This window comes from Zalophus californianus, chromosome 11, assembly GCF_009762305.2.
Source record: "Zalophus californianus isolate mZalCal1 chromosome 11, mZalCal1.pri.v2, whole genome shotgun sequence".
In the NCBI taxonomy this organism is placed as follows: domain Eukaryota; kingdom Metazoa; phylum Chordata; class Mammalia; order Carnivora; family Otariidae; genus Zalophus; species Zalophus californianus.
Genome location: NC_045605.1, coordinates 112,899,015 through 112,917,525, shown reverse-complemented (window position 1 = coordinate 112,917,525; position 18,511 = coordinate 112,899,015). Strand labels below are relative to the sequence as shown.

At 52.7% G+C, this 18,511-nt stretch overlaps 1 protein-coding gene and 1 non-coding gene across 2 annotated transcripts in view; both read left to right on the top strand.

The window, feature by feature from the left end:
- AP2A2 (adaptor related protein complex 2 subunit alpha 2) overlaps positions 1-18,511 on the top strand; it is an 86,720-nt gene that overhangs the window by 45,839 nt on the left and 22,370 nt on the right. The window contains 5 exon segments of the mRNA XM_035722866.1: positions 6,188-6,225; positions 6,228-6,332; positions 7,928-8,121; positions 10,979-11,108; positions 14,454-14,555. Coding sequence (XP_035578759.1) covers positions 6,188-6,225; positions 6,228-6,332; positions 7,928-8,121; positions 10,979-11,108; positions 14,454-14,555 — 569 coding nt within the window.
- LOC113915631 lies at positions 45-169 on the top strand. The gene has a single exon (XR_003517775.1). It is a non-coding gene; the product is annotated as a U6atac minor spliceosomal RNA (small nuclear RNA).

Sequence of the window (18,511 nt, the reverse complement as noted above, 5' to 3'; positions counted from 1 at the left end):
AGGAAAGGAGGGAGGATGTGACAGCTTGAAGACCGCATGAAATCGTGTGTGTGGAAGGAGAGAAGGTCCGTGCTCCCCTTGACAAGGATGGAAGAGGCCCTCGGGCCTGACAGCATGCACACGGGTGAGGCATTGCCACCTACTTTGTGGCATCTAACCGTCTTTTTTTTTTTCCTAAATCCTTTGAAATCTAATTTGTAATTCTACCTTTCTAGATTTTATATATTGAGAATTTATTTTTCTGACCTCAGTAAATTGTTACATATTTTCAAAATTTTAATAAATTTGTGTATCCTAAAAAAAAATGTGTGAAACTTACTGAACTGCAGTGAAACGTGCGTAGACATGTTACCATGGAAACACAGAAGTCCAGAGACAGGCGGTCCTGGGAGTAGCCAGGTGAGGGGTGTGCTGTGTTGCTGGCTGGCAGGGCACACAGCGGACTGCAGGATGGCAGCGTGCTGAGCAGCCAGCTGGAGACTGTGCCCAGCAAGACTATCTTCTAAGAATGAAGCTGAAATGGAACTTTTTCCGACAAAAATGGAGTTTCCTACAAGTTTCCCACGAAATTCTGAAGAATGTACTTCAGGCCAGAAACAAATAATCCCAGAGGAGAGGTCAGAGGTGCGGAAGAAAAGGGAAGGAATGGTAAATATGTAGAGAACTGTGCACGATCGTTGTGCAGGAAACCGACTTGGGGAGTTATAAATACACGTGGAAGTAAAATACTTGACACCAAACAGACAAGAGGTGATAAAATGTTACAGTCCTAGGAACATTAGGAAGTTGCGTCTATAATCCCAGACCTTGCCTTCAAGAGAGCTGGAGGTGAATGGCTTCACTGGTGAGCTCTGTCGTTGGAGGAAAGGTGTGGGGCTTGGTCATGTGACGTGGCCTGTGGGATGTAGACAGTGTCTGCACACACTTTCAAACCTAGCTCGTTTCCACTCGCCCCTTGGGGGTCTTCCCATCACCTCCATAAGAACATGCTTTGGGTGCTGCTGTGCAGAGAGAAGGAGAGGCACCCTGCGCAGGCCTTGATCCCGCTCCTGGCTGGAGGCCACCCTTGCCGAGACTCATTAGCAAGATGTCGGTACTTGTCATGTAAGCCACTGAGTTTTGGGTGGAATGGGGTAGTTTTTATGACATTAACCGCAACTGTTGAAACTGTTGGAAAACAGCTGCTGTGTTAGAGTTTACAAGGACACGATGATTGCTTATCTCTGCTTGTCTGCAGTTTACCAGACGGTATACGCTAACTTGAATGACCGCTGGGTGTCCCCTAAGTTCTAGGGGTGCACACGTGAACAAAGAAGTTCCCATGAAGAACTTAGGTTATTGTAGGTGTAGAAAGACTTAAATAACCCACAGCTTTTTATGGGGCAACTGTGAAAGCCCACTGTGAGGGGTGCACCATGTGCTGGCTCCCGACAGGGCCGGCTACACCAGTGCCCTGTGCTTTGCCAGTGCTGTCATCTTCTGTGCTTTTCTTCCTGGTGTATTTGACGGTGATGTTTTAAAAAATGGGCTGAGATATTTACTCACAGTAAAATTTGCTCATCTCAAGTGTGTACTTTGAATTTTGGCAGATGTGTGTATTTTTGCAGCCGTCAGCACAGACGGAACAGAACATTTCCAGCACCACGAATGTTCTCTTGTGTCCCTTGGCTCTCAGCCACCTTCCTCAGTCCCCAGCAGCCACAGGCTTTCTGTCACTGTAGCTTTGCTGTTTCTGGAGAAGTCACGTGAAAGGAACCGGGTATGAGGTCTTTCACGGCTGCGGTCTCCACTTGAGCCAGGGGGCACTCGCGAGGCCTGTGCTGGCGCCTCCGGGCGTGCTTCCCGCACAGCATGTGTACTTGCCCGGGGCACAGACGTTGTGAGTAAAGCTTGCCGACATTGGGCCAGCTGCGTCTCCTCTGTCCCTAAAGAGGACTTATCTTAGACGAATTTTGGCCATCACCACTGTTGAAAGAGACAGGATGGATGGGCCTTGAGAAGCATGAGTGACTGAGTGCGTGTTACCAGGTTAATCGCTGCTGGGGTGTGGCAGGAGGGGCAAGTGCCAGGGAGCAGTGAGTCCACAGGCTGACCTGGCTCTGTCCCCGATGGCAGGCGACTCTCAGGGGCACCTGCCTCCTTCCCTCCAGCCCCAGCACTTGAGAAAGAGGGAGCTTGTTTGTCCATGCACCTGGATGCAGTGGTGACTGACTCACTCTCCAGTCTTGTCTTATTGCTTAATACATTGTTACAGAAATACCAGGTTTTAGTCATTCTGATACAGAGCTTTTTTCACAGTTCTTGTTCTGAAATCAGCATGTGTCTTAAGAGCCATTGATACATGGTCCTCATAAACCTCTGTTGTGCTCTCACTTTGTCTCAGGCGCTGCTCAGCCCTGGGTGTGGTGTCCTGCTTTATTTCCGTATCAGCCCACTGAGGAGGGGCCCATAGAGAAGTTTGGGGGCCCCAGGGGTGCAGACTGGATCCCGATCCTCAGTCAGGATGTGGTGTGTGTGGCCTGCTTTCCTGCCTCCTCTCTACTCTGATCTTCACAGCCTGGGAGGGACACGAGCCACCCCCTTTCAGGCAGGAGAGGTGTGATTTCACATTTTGAAATTACTGGAATGAAAACACAATTCTAGCCCATGCTGAAATCAACATTTTGAGGACCATCTCAGTCCAGTCTGGTCAGGAGAGTGGAACCACATGTGTTAGAGGGACGGTCACTGTGGGGGACTCCTGAGCTCTGCTAAGGGTGACTACAAGGCCCAAGGAGGTAGTGTGGCCCCTTGGGGTGAAGGCGAGCCCCGAGGAGGACCGATTTGGAGGCCCCCTCCTTGGAACAAGGGGCTAGCTCAACTCCCTGGGGAGCAGAGAGGGTAGCTGGTTTGGCCCGGCCAAGGCACAGGCTATAGGGAGTCCAGAGGGTGGTGACTCTCCTCATGCAGGCGAGTAGCCTGGGGCTGCAGAGGGAATCTGGATGCTGGCGTGGGCACCGGGGCCATACTGAGAGTGCTGTGTGCAGGTTATGGGCAGGGTGGGGCCTAGAGGTTGTTGTGGGTCCTCACCCCAAACTGCAGGAGGGCCCCTTTGGTGGCCGTGTCCCTCTGATGGTTTTCTACTGAGATAGCCGTGAGGGAGAGGTATGCAGAGGGGTTCTGCCGGGGCCATTCATGGAAGAGCCATTGGAACTGACCAGTGGCACGAGGACACTGTGTTCCACCAGAGAGTTCTGTACTTGGGAGAAGAACGAGGAGCCGGGCCCAGCAGTGCTCTGTGGAGGGCCGTCAGGATGCGAGGCTCCTCACACACACGGAGGGGGTTTCTGGTACACTCCGTGCTTGGGTCTGTGCTTTGGTCTGACTTGTGAGGGGGGCCGCGTGAATGCACACGGAGCCAGCAAGCACACTTTGTTGACAGAACAAGCATCTGGGCTGTGGAACAAGCAGAGCTTTTTGTTTTTGAGGCCTCTCACTGAGGCCAAAGTGCAGGTTCCTACACTTGGGCCCCTGGCATCTCCCTCCTACCCCGGGTCAAATGAGGCAGGGGGTGCTCTAATGTCACTCTTGAGCCCAGAGGTGACCTGGTCCCACAGTCTGCAGCCCTTGTAGCTGGCTGCTGCTGGGAAGGGCTGGTGGCTTGAAACTTGCCAGAGAAAGCAGTGGAGTCACCGTGAACCCCACAGGCCTAACCCCAGACCATGTGAAGCTCCGCAGGAACCCCCCCAGCCAGACTCCAGCACACATCTTGGAAGTGACAGTGCTTCCCGTGGCAGCCAGGCTTGGGGAAGCCTGCCAAACCTACACGGGTTCCCCATGGCAGGCCCCAAGGCTGGGGCAATCAATGAAAGGCTTCCCCACAGGTCACTCTTGAGCAGGTGAGGAGCCCCTAGGAGCAGGTGGGGCCGCACGAGGAAGGTACCTGGGGGGAGGCGTGGTAGACAGTGTGGGCCCCGTATCCTCTGGGCTGACATTTCTTTCCCAATTGCACTGAGCTGTTGGCACAAATAGGCAAGTCTCCCTGCTGGTGCCCTTCGGGGGCGCAGGTTCCCTCTGCTATCCTCTCACTCGAGATGTAGCCCCTTTGGGTGTTCTGGCTTCTGGCAGGGTGGCCTGTTGACTCCCCTCTGGGCTGGGACCTGGGTTAGTCTGCAGCCCTCTGCAGTACCTTGTGAGCCCTCCAAACCGCATTCTGGGTATTGGCATCACTGTCTCTCACAGCCGCCTCCGGGCTGAGAGATGCCTGATTGTTCTTGCCTTAGTGATGGCCCTTACTCTCTTGTAGGCTCAGCCTTGAAGTGTGTGCCTGCTTGAAGTCTCCCAGCATCACGGACGGCTGGCAGAGGGACCCAGTGTCCTGGGTCCTGCAGGAGCAGAAACCAGTTAGGCTGCTTTAGGGAAAGAGCCCCCAGGTGCTTCCGTGGCTGTCTCCACAGAGCTCAGTCTGACTGAGCTGTTAGTGCTCCCTTTTCCGACACTGCTGTGTTTTCCTTTAAGATGTGCTCTGAGTAGCAGGGACCAGTCCCCAGGAGGTGAGAGGAGGCCGGGTGGTATTTCAGGCTTGGTTGTCAAAGGAGGCTTCCGGAAGGCGATGGAATCCAGGCTGGTTCTTGAAGGACAACTGAGTGGGGAGGAGATGGAGAGCATTGCTGTTTGCCCTGGGCTGCGTGCCCCATGCCTACATACGCTCTCCCACGCAGATGGGATGTGTCACCACCCAGGAAGTGACAGAGCAGATGAGTGAGTGGGGGGGTGGTGGGGAGGGAACCAGGCCTTGCCTCCTTTTATATTGTTTGGTCATTAAATTATATGTCATATGTCAGTTTGTTGGTGAAAAGGAGGGAGGGTTTCTCAGAACTTCTCCAGGCGAGGTGACCAGCTGGTTGGCTGACATTGGATTGTCATCCTAGGAAATCTTGGGCGGGGGATCTTTCTTTTAGACCACCTTTGGGGTCAGCCAATGCTCATCCAGGGGAGTACAAGTCTCCCGACTCCTTGCCAGTGATGACCACTGCTGTCCTTACCTTCCCATTTCCCCTGAGTCCGGTTCAGCCCACGTGTGACCCACGTGGGGCAGCAGAGTGTCACTGGAAGACCCAGTGCAATAAGATGACCAGTCTTTCTGGTTGTTACCTCTGTAGTCTGCTAGTGGTTGACTCGAAGGAATATTGTACCCTTGTCAGGTGAGGTAAGAACTTCTACTTAGGTGGTGCAGGGTGGTCCTTTTTAAAATAGCATTTTGTATTCTGCCGGTGATGTGTCTTGAACCCACCTTGTCACAATCTCTAGTGAGGGGCTCAGTCGTGCTGTGATTAGGTTGAAGACATGGGCCCCTCTGGTCTTTTTTTTTTTTTAAGATTTATTTGTTTTAGAGAGAGAGAAAGAGCGATCATGGGCGTTGGGGGGAGCAGCAGAGGGAGAGGAACAGGCAGACTGTGCTGAGTGCAGAGCCCGACATGAGGCTCGATCCCACGACCCTGCCATCACAAGCTCCTGAGTTCACGACCTGAGCCGAAACCAACAGTCAGACGCTCAACTGACTGAGCCACCCAAGCGCCCTGCTCCGGTCTTCTTGTGTGTGATTTCTGTGGGTGGCGGTGATTTGTCCTAAAATTGAAGTGAAAGGGGGATCATTTAGAGCACACTTACCTGCCTTTGTTAATAAACTTATTTAAAAGACTGACTCTGGGGGGCACTGGGGGGCTCAGTCCGTGGGCATCTGCCTTCGGCTCAGGTCATGATCCCAGGGTGCTGGGATCGAGCCCTGCATCGGGCTCCCTGCTCCGTGGGAAGTCTGCCTCTCCCTCTCCCGCTCCCCCTGCTTGTGTTCCCTCTCTCACTGTCTCTCTCTCTGTCAAATAATAAAATAAAATCTTAAAAAAAAAAAAAAAAAAAAAGACTGACTTGCTGGTGTAAGTTGGGGCTGGCTCCAGGGCCCTGGCAGGGCGGTCTTGGGAGGGCAGAACCCTTGCTGCCAGGGATTCTGGTTTCTGTTTTTTAAGGGAAGCCAAACCTTTGGATTCTGATGTGCACCACCTGGTCTAGAAACATCACTTGCACTCAGCACAGCTGTGCCATGTGTCTGGTGGGCGGCTGCCCCTCTGTGGCAGGCCAGCCCACGCTTTCTGTTGTCTGGCTCCTGCTGATGACTTCTCTGCTCTCCCCGCCTCACCCACCTTTTCTGTAGGTGACAAGGCTCTTGATGGCTATAGTAAAAAAAAAATACGTCCTGCAAGTTGCTCTTCATCTTTCTCCTGGGTCATGACATTGACTTTGGGCACATGGAGGCCGTGAACCTGCTGAGCTCCAACAGATACACGGAGAAGCAGATCGTGAGTGTCGCCGAGGGGGTCAAGGGCTCAGGGTGGGGCTGGCATTGAAGACAACGAGGTGGCCTCAGGGCCTCCCTCTCCTCCGGGAAGTAGTCCTGCGAAGGGGCTCTTTTCCTGTGCAAGGTTCTTCTGATAAGGTGGCTATTTCTTTCTTGCTCTTTCTTTACAACCCCGCAGCTGGGAATTTGCTGTGGGTCTAGCCAGACGCTGCACGAAGTCTGGGTTGGATGTGATGGGTGTCTTGGACATGCCTGTTTCCTTCCCTGCAGGAAGGCTGATGCACCGGCACAGATCCCTCCCTTGGTGGCCTCTGGTACAACTTTCTGTTTCTGACAAGGACACCGCAGCCGCATGGTTTACGAGCTGCAGCTGCAGATGGGTGTGCCCGTGCCTTGCTGTCAGCTTCTGGAGCCTTCCTGGATGGTGCTAGTACCTGGGCACCTGAAGCCCTCTCAAGCTTTGTAACTTGAGCCCTGTAGTCTCCTGGGAGTAATGATACTTTTATGTTTTCTGCAGTGTTGCAAAGTAACAGTTTTCTCTGTCCAAAAATTTAACTTTCAGCAAGTAAAAAAAAAAGACAACCAAAAACTCTAGATCCCCCAGGAATTTTGTAAAGTATTGGTATTTACCCAATAAGAATTTGGGTGTCTGCCATGGACCAAGCAGTGCGCTGGGAGGCCCCTGGGGACATAGTGACCAGAAGCAGACGTGGGCCCTGCTCTTTTCTAGTGAGGAGATGGAATCATCCGCCCCACAGAGAATTATAGCTGCGGCCGGTGCCCAGGGAAGGAGGTGTGTGGCGCCCTCTGGGACCCAGTGAAGGCTGTGGCCAGTAGAGAAGGTCCCCTGGGGAGGGCATCCTCTGAGTGGGCACAGAACGAGGAGGAGTTAACTGGGGGAATGAGGGCAGACAGAGAGCAGGTAGCACCCCGCCAGGGGCATGTGCAGGGAGTGCAGAGCTGAAGGGGCAGCAGTGTCTGGAATGGAGGCGAGGATGTGGGTGTGCGGTAGGGCCTTTCTCCCAAGACCAACAGGAAGCTGCATAGGAGTTCACCTGCGTGGTCAGGGATCAGATGAGTCTCAGGAAGGCCACTGTGTCCCCCTGCCTGGGGAGGGTGCAGACAGGGGGTGACAGGGCTGCAGTTTAGCCAGTGGTGAGGGGGAGCTGAGGGCACAGAGGCAGATGGAGAGAGGGGTAAAGCTGCAGTCCGCAGGGTTTCTGGAACTCACTGCACTTTCTGAGGACCTTCCAGTCAGGGTTGACCCTGTTCAGGACAGCAGTGAGTCCAGCATGCTCACACATGGTACCACGGATAGGTGGGTGGGACGGGCGGCAGGAGTGGGGACCAGGGGCCATCTGGCTAAGTGCCTCTCAGGTGAGTCCCACAGGGCTGTTTCACGGCAGAGCCGGAAGCAGACACTTTGCTTCTTTCACGGAACTGGTGTTTTCATCAGAGTGGCCTGACTCCTCCTGCAGGACACAGGCAGACCGGAGGCCTCAGGAGGCTCCCTAAGGCTGGACGTGTGTGCATTGCTGTCCCATGTTGGTTCCAGTGGTCATGAGCTCTCTGTCCTGTTCTCTCTCTGGAACCCAGGGCTACCTCTTCATCTCTGTGCTGGTGAACTCCAACAGCGAGCTGATCCGGCTCATCAACAACGCCATCAAGAATGACCTGGCCAGTCGGAACCCCACCTTCATGGGTCTGGCCCTGCATTGCATTGCCAATGTGGGCAGCCGCGAGATGGCCGAGGCCTTCGCCGGGGAGATTCCAAAAATCCTCGTAGCTGGGTATGTCTCTTGTGTGAAGTAAGTCGAATATGTAATTGCGTAAAGAATTTATCGGATGAGTTCATCTGCCTGTCTTAGGTGGTGGGAGACCCGTATGTCTAGGTGCTTGGGGACGTCCACTCATACCGTTGCTCCCCCAGTAACACCAGGGTTTAAAGTAGATGAAAGAAGAACGCTGCCAACCACAACCAACCAAGAAGGGCCGTGGAAGAAGGGACACAGTCATCCTGTGGTGTGGCATAGGGCCCCTTCTTGCCCTTTCTCAGGAGCATTACTGAGGAAAAGGTCGAACACCCAAATCTTGAGGATTCTTAGAGACCCACCTCCATCCCCTTGAATTTGGAGAGAGGCTACACAGGGCTGAGCAGGCAGCTGTGGAGGAGTTTGAAACCACCCTGGGCTGTCCAGTGCCATGGGGTGTGGCAGAGGCAGGGCCCTGCTTTGTGTTCTGGGACTCTGCTAAGTTGAGAAACTAACCCAGGGCCCACACCTTGGTGACATGTCTGGCTCAACAAGGGCTCCAGTCCCGGGCACTTTGTCAGGACTTGGGGGACCAGCTCCTCCAGGATGACTGGCAGTGAGCAGACCGAGGCCACAGTGTTCTGAGTGTGGATGCCAGGGATGCTGCTCCACATCCTGCAGTGCATGGGACGCCCCGCCCCAAGGATCGGCTGTGCCTTGGGGCAGGCCCTGATCTAGATGAGTGATGAGAAGGGCTGTGGCCTCACAAGCTCTGGAGGAGTGTCTGAGGCATGTGCCGTCAGAGGCAAACAGGCCAGGCTGGAGGCGAGGCCCTAGAGGACTGTGAGTGGGGAAGGCTGACAGACGGCGCGCCAGGAGCAGGTTGTGCACTGGAAGGGGCTGCAGAGCTGAGGAACCAAGTGGGGGGCCGAGATGATGCCATTCCATGTCTGCCGATGGGGGCCTGCAGGGCACGGCGGGCACCCTGAGAACAAAGTCACCAAGATGGAAGAGGCTTCGGGTCCGTCCGGAAGATGGCTGGGGAGGGTGTGGGCTCAGGGCCTGATGGCACTCTCTTCCTCCTCTGTTAGTGCTGCTTCAGGTCTGGCAAGGCCTTCCCTGGTCCTCTTTGCTCCCTCTGGCCCGCTGCATGGCCCCTTCCCCGTTGCTGGTGCACACCAGTGAACATGTCTGTGTACTGCCTGCCTCTGCCCTCAGAAGGCAAGCTCCCTGGGGGCTGAGGTTTTTGTCTACTGTGGTTGTTGCTTTATTTCCAGCATTTTGAACCATACTTGGTATATGGTACGTGCATTATAAATACCTGTTGGATGAATGAGGTGCAGAACAGAGGTAATCTCTGGCAAGTATTCAGATGATAATTCAAGAACCTTCTCCTGAAATAAAGGATGGGCAGCATTTGCAGATTGAAAGGACACAGAGGGTGCACAGTGTGGCCCAGCCTAGATGAGCACTGAAGCGGACGGGTGAGAAGAAGGGCCTCTGCTGCAAGAAGACAGAGCGTGTCTGCGAGTTACGAGGCCTGGGGGCCCCCATGGGGCCACGCCCAGCTGAAGTGTCTGTCAGAGTCAGGGTCACAGAGTATAAAGTCACTGCGCCAAAATTGGCACATTGGGGATGGAGTGGTAGGGCTCAGTTGGCACTCAGAAAGAGAAGCTGCCCAGGTCCTGGGCTCTGGGCCCTGGGCCTGAGACAGAGCGGGAACAAAGTGGGCAGCGTTCTCGCTGGCCTCCTCAGGGATGCTGGACGTTGGTCTCCTCTCTCCTTGAATGTTCTTCCCATGTGGGCGTTGGAGGCCTGTGGGAACAAGCGGGGTGAGAAGGCTCCCCCGGGCCTAGTTGGGATGCGCCGTTGCAAGCATGGAAACACACTGGCTAGTTGAAGCCCTCGTGGTTGTGCCAGGAGGCCTGCAGGGCGTGCTGCCAGAGAGAGGGGCACATTATCTGTTGCTACCCAGGGGTATTAGCATCCAACAGAATTTTTTACTAAGGTAATTTCTCTTTGGAGCGGCTTGGGGATTTCTCGTGTTGGGTGGACTCATTTAGAAATACGAAAGCTACCAGGGAGGTAGATGGGAAAGCTAGTCCCCAAACTCTTCTCTTCCCTCTGCGTGGAACAAGAGCCCCTGCTGCTCTGACTAGAGCTTTAAGAACGCCGACTTGTTCTTTTTCAGATAGCCTGCACCGGCCTACTCCTTGGTGGGCCTGTTGCTTTCCCGGTTGCTCCGCAGAGCTCAGCTGGGGTTGGGGGAGGAGGGACAAACAGAGCATTGGGAACATTGTCTGCCCTCAAGCCTGAACAGGAAACCCTCCAAATGCCCCTCTCCTCGGGTGTCTGCAATTGTTCTGACCTAGCTTCTCATCGTTCCCTGCGTTCCTGGGGTGCTGGGCTCCACAGTGCAGGAGCCCTGCTTTTCCTAATCAGCCATGCTTCAGGGGCGGGAGGGAATCACCAGGGGAGCTCTGTGGTAGTGCAAGGCTCTGACACCGTCTGTTTTGACTATGGTTATTAAGTGAATTATAAGAAAAAAAAATCACTGTAATCCAAACAGAGAGGAACATTGGTTGACTATGCTCCATCTTGCATAGCCAAGGTCATGTTCAGCAGAACTGACACTTCTGGAGGTGAGAGGCTTCCCAGCAGGACTCTGTGCTGTCGATTGTCTTTGAGGTGGAGTCCGAAGCAAGTCTTTAGAGCAGCCAGCCATCAGTGTCCAGACATGGTCCACACCAAGACCTCTCACAGGAGGTGGGCATGCCACCTGCTCTCCAGGTTACTCTGCGGTAGTCTCTGTGAGGCCCGGGGCCATGCTCAGCCTGTTGGGGCCACGTGGGGTGCCGGCTGTGTTCTTGCGTGACCACCAATGTCTGTCTTTCAGAGACACCATGGACAGTGTGAAGCAGAGTGCCGCCCTGTGTTTGCTGCGTTTGTACAGAACGTCTCCTGATCTTGTCCCCATGGGTGACTGGACGTCCCGAGTGGTGCACCTTCTCAACGACCAGCATTTGGTAAATGCCTTTAGATTAGCGTCCCCCCTCGCCACACCAAGTAACCGTTTTCTGGAATCGCCATTGTGAAAGCAGCTCAGTGTGGCTTCTTAGGCTGTGGGGAGACTTCCACAACTCAGCCCATTGAGCGTGTGAGCACTTGGGGGCCTCTGTGGCTGGGGGAAGAGCTCCCCCCTTCCTGGGGACGGGACAACAGACGTGGCCTCTGGCCCACTGCAGAACTTGTCATCGGAAGGGCCTTCTGCATGCTAGCGCTGTGCAGATAAACAAGACAGAGACCAGTGTCTTCTGAAATACCCTGTCCAGGGAGGGCACTCCACATGATATGCTTGTCTGTCTGGGGTGTTGAGGAGGGCATCCTGTGACCCTGACCTAAGCTCTGGCATGGCCACTGCACAGGCCAGGCCTGACTGTCCTCCCTGTGTCCTAGAAAAGGACAGGGAGGTGTAGGGCGACTTGGTGGTAGTGGTTAGACCTGGGACACAGGTGCTGTCCACACCGGAAGGGGCATGCAGGGACGTGACACCAGGAGGTGGGGTCAAGTAGGAGCAGATGTTGGGCACGGTGGCTTTGGGTTGCGTGAATTCTATTGTATAAATGAGAGAATTGAAATTCAACACAGATTTTACCTGCTCAATAGATCGGTATGAGTATGTTAGCTGGGTTACTGTGTTTTTTTTCCCAGAAAGGGAATGTACCTTAAAAATTAAATTGAAAATAGGGGTGCCTTCAGCTGTTTGAGCGTCCAACTCTTGATTTTGGCTCCGGTTATGATCTCAGGGTTGTGGGGTTGAGCCCTGCAGCGGGCTTCATGCTCAGTGGGGAGCCTGCTTGAGATTCTCTCCCTCTGTCCCTCATTCCTTCTCCTTCTCCAAAAAAACAATTAATTAAAAAATAAATGATCGTGGCACGCAGATTCAGAGGAGAGAGCTGGTGGCTGTGTCGGCACGCTTGCTGTGCCGTGGCAGCCCCTGGGCTGTTCCCACATTGTCATGGCCCACGCTTCCTGGGATGTCTGTGTCCAAGTAGGGCAGCCCTTCCTCAGAATGGAGGCCCGGTCTGTGCAGCCATGTTGTAGGGAGAGGAGGATGCACCTGGGTGGCGGTGTTGGGAGTGCACGCCGAGTCACTTGGGTCCTGCTCAGTGCAACCCAGATTCTGCTGGGGCAATTGGGAAGCCATGCGGGAGGCTGTGAGGCTTGAGGCCACGAGTTGCCCACCAGGCAGACCCTGAGAGGCAGGGGGCCTCTTTCCAGTTTTGCGCCTATGGAAACCAGGGCTCAGAGGGGACTCAGTGGCTTCTCGGAGACCCAGACTTGAGCCAGGAGGTGCTGAAGGCTCAGAGCTGGGGCAGCCAAGGGGGCCTGAGCTGCATGGCTGACAGATGTTCACAGTCAGCACTTCTCATAGTGGTGGTGCGAGGGCGCCTCTCCTCTGACACCGAGGGTTTCTGTAGGCCGGTGTGCGGTTCACTTTTACAGTTGAATGTGCATGACTGCCTCGCCAGCCGCACTACCTGGCACCTGCTTGGCTGCAGAGGCCGCTGCAGCAGCTCGGAGGGGAGGAGGGGGGAGGGGGCTGGCCCAGGCGGACTGCAGGAAGGCCAGGCCCGTCACCCTGTCTTTTTCCATCTCTCCTCTTCTTGGTGCGTGTTCTCTGTTCTCTTGACGGCTGTCCTTTATGTGGTTATGGCTTCTGTGTCTTACACTTCCTGGCTTTGTCACTGAAGACGGCCTGAGATTTGGCTTTCTTTGTCTCAGGTTTAGGAATGCCCAGGAGGAGTGTCAGCTGGCCATGAAGAGCAAGCAAGTCCTTGTTTGCACTGTGTTCTGAGAGCAGGGGAGGAGTCTGGGGGTCTGCGTGGGGCAGGGAAGTAAGCTGTGGGCCAGAGGGGACAGCACCGGGGCCATTTGGGCTCCCCCGTGGTTTTCTCACACTGCCCCTTCCTACAAAGGCCTCCTGCAGGGATGCAGAGGATGGGAGAAAGCTGTGCTCAGGAGCCAGCGAGAGTCCCAGCCGGCTCGTCAGAATATGGAGGCTTGTTCTATCCTCCTGGTGGGCCAGGACGAGCCCCAAACACTTAGGGTGGGCCAGGACGAGCCCCAAACGCTTAGGAGCCTTGCTGAATGACTCTACCCAGGTGGAATTTGCGTGTTTATAAATACTGAGTGTGTTAGAGCTCTCTTGGGAGGGAAACAGTTGGTACTTGTTTTGTTCACCGAGAGGTGGACATCAAGGCCAGTTAGATCCATTTCTTGAAGGCGGCTTTCAGGTTGTCGTTAGAAATCTGAAGGAGCTGCTTAGTTGTGGCTGGGAGCTCGCTCTCATCGCACCTTTGCAGCTGCAGAAACTGTCACCCCTCTCCCATCCGCTCGGGAGCGAGGTGGAGGAGGACCAGAGGGGTTAAACAATGATCCAAGTCGCTTCCTGAGTTTTGTTTGCATCTTCATTGTCAGTAAATATCGTTCCTTTGTTTTATCTATTTCATATTTATGAGAGAACTTCTTTACTTAAGCAGTATCTTCCTTCAAGAGGCAGGAATTGGTGGGAGTGACTCCTAGTTGTCCTGGGACAATAGCAAAGATGTCCCTATGCTGCATGGGGTGTCCCTGTGCACCGAGGCCAGGCGCTGCGTGGGGGGTACTCTGCAGGGAAGGGGTGTCACCAGGGCCTGGGGTACTTTAGGGACCAGCGTGGCAGAGATACAGCTTGGACCTTTTCTCAAGAAGGGGAAGAATGAGCTCTTTCAGTTGCTGTTTTCCACGGTCCCACTTTTGGATTGTAAAGATTCAAATGAGTCCAAAGGTAATGTCTCCCTCCCCGCTCCATACAGAATTTTTTTTTTTTTTAAAGATTTTATTTGTAAGTAATGTCTATACCCAACATGGGACGCAGACTCACAACTCTGAGATCAAGAGGTGCTTTACTGGCTGAGCCAGCTGGGTACCCCTACATGGAGTGATTTAAATTAGGGGCCACGGGGACTGCAGCTGACCCTGGGGTCAGACAGGGGGCCAGACCCAGAGGAAGGCAGTAGGGCAGGTAGGGACTCGGCCAGAGCTGCTGCCTACCCACCCGCAGGCCTCCACAGAGGCAGAGTCTGGGGTGCCAGCATTGGTTCTCAGAGAGAAGGTTCTCAGAGAGAAGCTCCAAAGAGAAATCGACAGATGTGTGCTGTCTCAACTCTTAAAGACGCTATGGGCCTGTCACAGCAGTTCTGAATCTGGCCCAGGGGCTCCAGGTTGTTGCTTTCAGTTTAGAATTTTATCTGGAAAATGATTTCGCAGTGAGAAGTCAGCACCAGCTTTGTCCCGTAGTCACAGTGTGCATTGTGTGTTTGCTTCAGGGCGTGGTGACCGCCGCCACCAGCCTCATCACCACCTTGGCACAGAAGAACCCTGAGGAGTTTAAGACCTCCGTCTCTCTGGCTGTCTCCAGGTTAAGCAGGGTAAGTCTTTTGGTGGGGAATGGGTCTCAGGGTGCGTTTTCGTCTTAGTTATTTCATTTAATTAATATATTAGCTAACTGTTTAGAATGCAAGATATTTGGCTCAGTTTGTAAATTCAGGAGTGAGAACTTGTCTTGGTTAGGAATTCGTTGGGTTTTCCTTCAACCGTTTTGCCCGTTGAGAAACGTCCTGTTTGTGTGGGAAAGTGCCCAGAGTAAAGCAGCCCAGCCCAGGTCGTGTCGCCTAAGTGCCGCTCAGCCACTGCACCAGGTGGGGAACGGGGGTGCCGGCGGTGCCCCCCACTGCAGGGAGCCCTGTCCTCATTTGGGTGGCCTCACTCTTCACTTGCCTTTCTGCTTGAGCCTGTGTCCTTCACTGGAATGGTTAGCTCTGATTGCGTCCTGTGTCGTGCACAGGCACACCATGCGGACGGCATATATTCTTTTGTGTTTGACTGGTAGAGCTCAACATTGCCGAGTTGGCGGATTTGTTTTGTGTGCCATTCCTTCGTGTTTGACGCTGTGTAGAGCTTATATGAATACACTACAACATACTTCCCCCTCGTCTTGTCCAACACTGGGGCGGTGAACAGCTTGGCTGTCTGTTGGCTTGTGCGTGGGCGTGCGTGGGCGTGCGCGTGGCGGGGGGGCCTGTCCCTGGAGGCGGTGTCACTGGGTCGTGGGGTGGCAGTGGTTCACCTTGAGGGGACAGTGCAGAGCCGCTTCCAGGCAGCTGAGCCGACTGACCTTCCCTCCAGCATGTGCAGTCCCTGCTGCTCTGCATCTTGGCCTTTTATTTTTTATTGTTTTTAAAGATTTTATTTATTTATTTGACAGAGATAGCAAGAGGGAACACAGGCAGGGGAGTGGGAGAGGGAGAAGCAGGCTCCCCGTCAAGCAGGGCCGATGCGGGAGCCCGATGCAGGGCTCAATCCCAGGACCCTGGGATCATGACCTGAGCTGAAGGCAGACGCTTAACGGCTGCTTGACGACAGAGCCACCCAGGCACCCTGCATTTTGGCCTTTTAGATGTTAACCATTCTGGGGGCATGGTAGTGTCTCATTGTGATTTAAATCTGCATTTTCTTGATTATCATCCAGGTTGAGCAGCTTTGCATGTTTGTGGCTTTTTTGAATGTCTTTTGTGAAGTGCCTGTTAAGTCTTTTGCTCATTTTTCTTTGGTTACCTTTTTGTTGTTTTGTAGAAGAAATTCTTATATTATATTATTTTATTTTTTTTTTTTTAAAAGATTTTATTTATTTATTTGACAGAGAGTTAGCGAGAGCAGGAACACAAGCAGGGGAGTGGGAGAGGGAGAAGCAGGCTTCCCACGGAGCAGGGAGCCCGATGTGGGGCTCCATCCCAGGACCCGGGGATCGTGACCTGAGCCGAAGGCAGACGCTTCACCGACTGAGCCACCCAGGCGCCTCTTTTATATATTTTAGATATGAGCAATTTGTTGGTTATGGTAGGATGAACCAAACTGTCCACATTTAACCATTATTGGTCTTCAAAAATGGCATCTTTGTATGCTTCAGTCTGCTCTGTTTAAAAAAATCTTGTCCTCCTCTGAAATTTGCCATTTCACTCTCTTTGTGAAGTCTTCTGTGATCACAAATTCCCCATTTTAGTGCCCTAAACCTTTCCTTTATGGCTAGAGCTTTTTGTGCCCTGTGTGTGGAGTCTTTTCCTATTCTGTGGTTTCACATTTAGGTTGACAAGCCGCCCTGGGACTGGTTTCTATGTATACCAGTTGTTCCAGTGTCAATGCTAAAAAGCCTCCCTGCCCCCCCCCCCACCCCCCCCAGCAGTGCCGCCTTGGCCATAAACCTTTGAGCTGTGTCTGTGTCCCCCCTCCCTCGCTGTTGCTGTTCATCTTGCACCGTGGCATGCTGTCTTAGTTACTGGAACTTGAAATTCAGTGGAGCATGCCCTCAATCTTGTACCCCCACCCCCAAAATCCTGTTGGGACTATAGGTTAGTTTTGAGAGAATTAAAATCTTGACAGTATTGAGTCTTTGAATCCATGACCATGGTATCCCTCTCCATTTTTTTGGAGAGTTACTTTAATTTTTCTCACTCATGTTTTGTAACTTTTTGAGTAGAGGTTCCTTTATTTGTTGTTAGGTTTATCTTTATAGTTTATTTTTAAAATGCTGTTCTCAATTATATCTTTTTTAAAAAAGATTTTATTTATTTATTTGAGAGAGAGAGAGCAAGCATGAGTAGGGGAAGGGTAGAGGGAGACAGAGAAGCATGCTCCTCGCAGAGCAGGGAGCCTAATGCGGGGCTCCATCCCAGGACCCTGAAATCATGACCTGAGCCAAAGGTAGATACTTAACCGACTGAGCCACCCAGGCATCCCATCAGTGATGTCTTAAAATGTATTTTATAACTGCTATGTATTGGTTTGTGCAAGTGATTTTTGTACATTGATCTTGGAGTTGGCAACTCTGCCAAACTGACTTACTAATAATATTTTTTTAAAGATTTTATTTATTTGTCGGAGAGAGCAGGGGAGCGGCAGAGGGAGAAACAGGCTTCCCGCAGAGCAGAGACCCGATGCGGGACTTGACCCCAGGACCCTGGGATCATGACCTGAGCTGAAGGCAGACGCTTCACTGACTGAGCCCCCCAGGCGCCCTTCACTTAACTAGTCTTAGTAATTTATGTGTAGATTGTGTTAGATCTTCTTTGTACTCCATCATGTCTGTGGACAATGAGTTTTCTTTCCCAGCCCATATTTGTCTTTGTTTCCTGCTTTCTGGCTCCCACTCGGACCTCCACTCATTGTGGACTAAGAGAGGGTTTTCTTCCTCGTCCCAGAGGGGAGTCTTCAGTGTCTCACCATGACAAGTAGAGTTTGCTGGTTTTGTTGCCGTTGGTTTGCTTTGTCACATGAAGGAAATTCCTTTTTGTATCTTGGCCAACATTTTTATCATGAATTAACTGGTGAAGCTATTTGAAGGTAGGGTTTCTTTGTGGAACAGTTTCTTATTTTGGGTTCAACTTATTTAATAAGTTATGGGTCTTTATATTTTCTGTCCTTTCATCAGTTTTGGTTAAGTTGCATTTTCCTGACGTTTGCTAATTTGAATGTTCACAAATCTCTGTGTGTGGGGGTGCGGGGTGTAGGCGTGCGGGGTGCGGGCTATAGGGCTGTCCCCTTTTCGGTCTTGCCGTGGGGTGTTTGTGCCTTTTCACCTTCCTGATGAGCCTGTCAGGCGTGATAACTTCTGACTTGGTGGCTCTCTCTGTTGTGTTTTTTCTTCTTGGCTGCTTTCTGTTCCTATCCTTGTTTTATTTCCTTTACTTTCTTGGGTTAATTTGCTAGTTCCTCTGTAAATCTTTGGGGTGGGGGCGCCTGGGTGGCTCAGTCGGTTAAGCGACTGCCTTCAGCTCAGGTCATGGTCCTGGAGTCCCCGGATCGAGTCCCACATCAGGCTCCCTGCTCAGCGGGGAGTCTGCTTCTCCCTCTGACCCCTCCCCCTCTCATGTGCTCTCTCTCTCTCTCTCTCTCTTTCTCATTCTCGCTCTCTCAAATAAATAAATAAAATCCTAAAAAAAAAAATCTTTGGGGTGAATTCTTCATTGCTTTTATTTTTGTATTTGTTTTAGATGTGTGCAGTTTTTTAGTTGTAAGTTTCTGAGCGTGGCTTTAGCTGCATGCAACAGCCTGCATTGGCGCCTTCTGCCCCGAGTGCTCCCTGGCTTCCTCCTCCGTGTGCCTGTAGGCTCTGTTTGCTCTGCTCATCCTGCCCATGCCTTCCCCAGCGCGGAGCTCACCTTCCTGCAGGAGGGGTCACGTCCTGGGTCCGGGCTGTTGTCTTGCAGCTGAGGACGGGGGTCAGGGTGAAACCTTCCCAAACATGCTTACATATGACCTAAAGTGTCATACCTGTAAGCTTTGTAGGGTGGTGCTCCTCTGACTTCCCTGACAGGGGGTGAGGAACGCA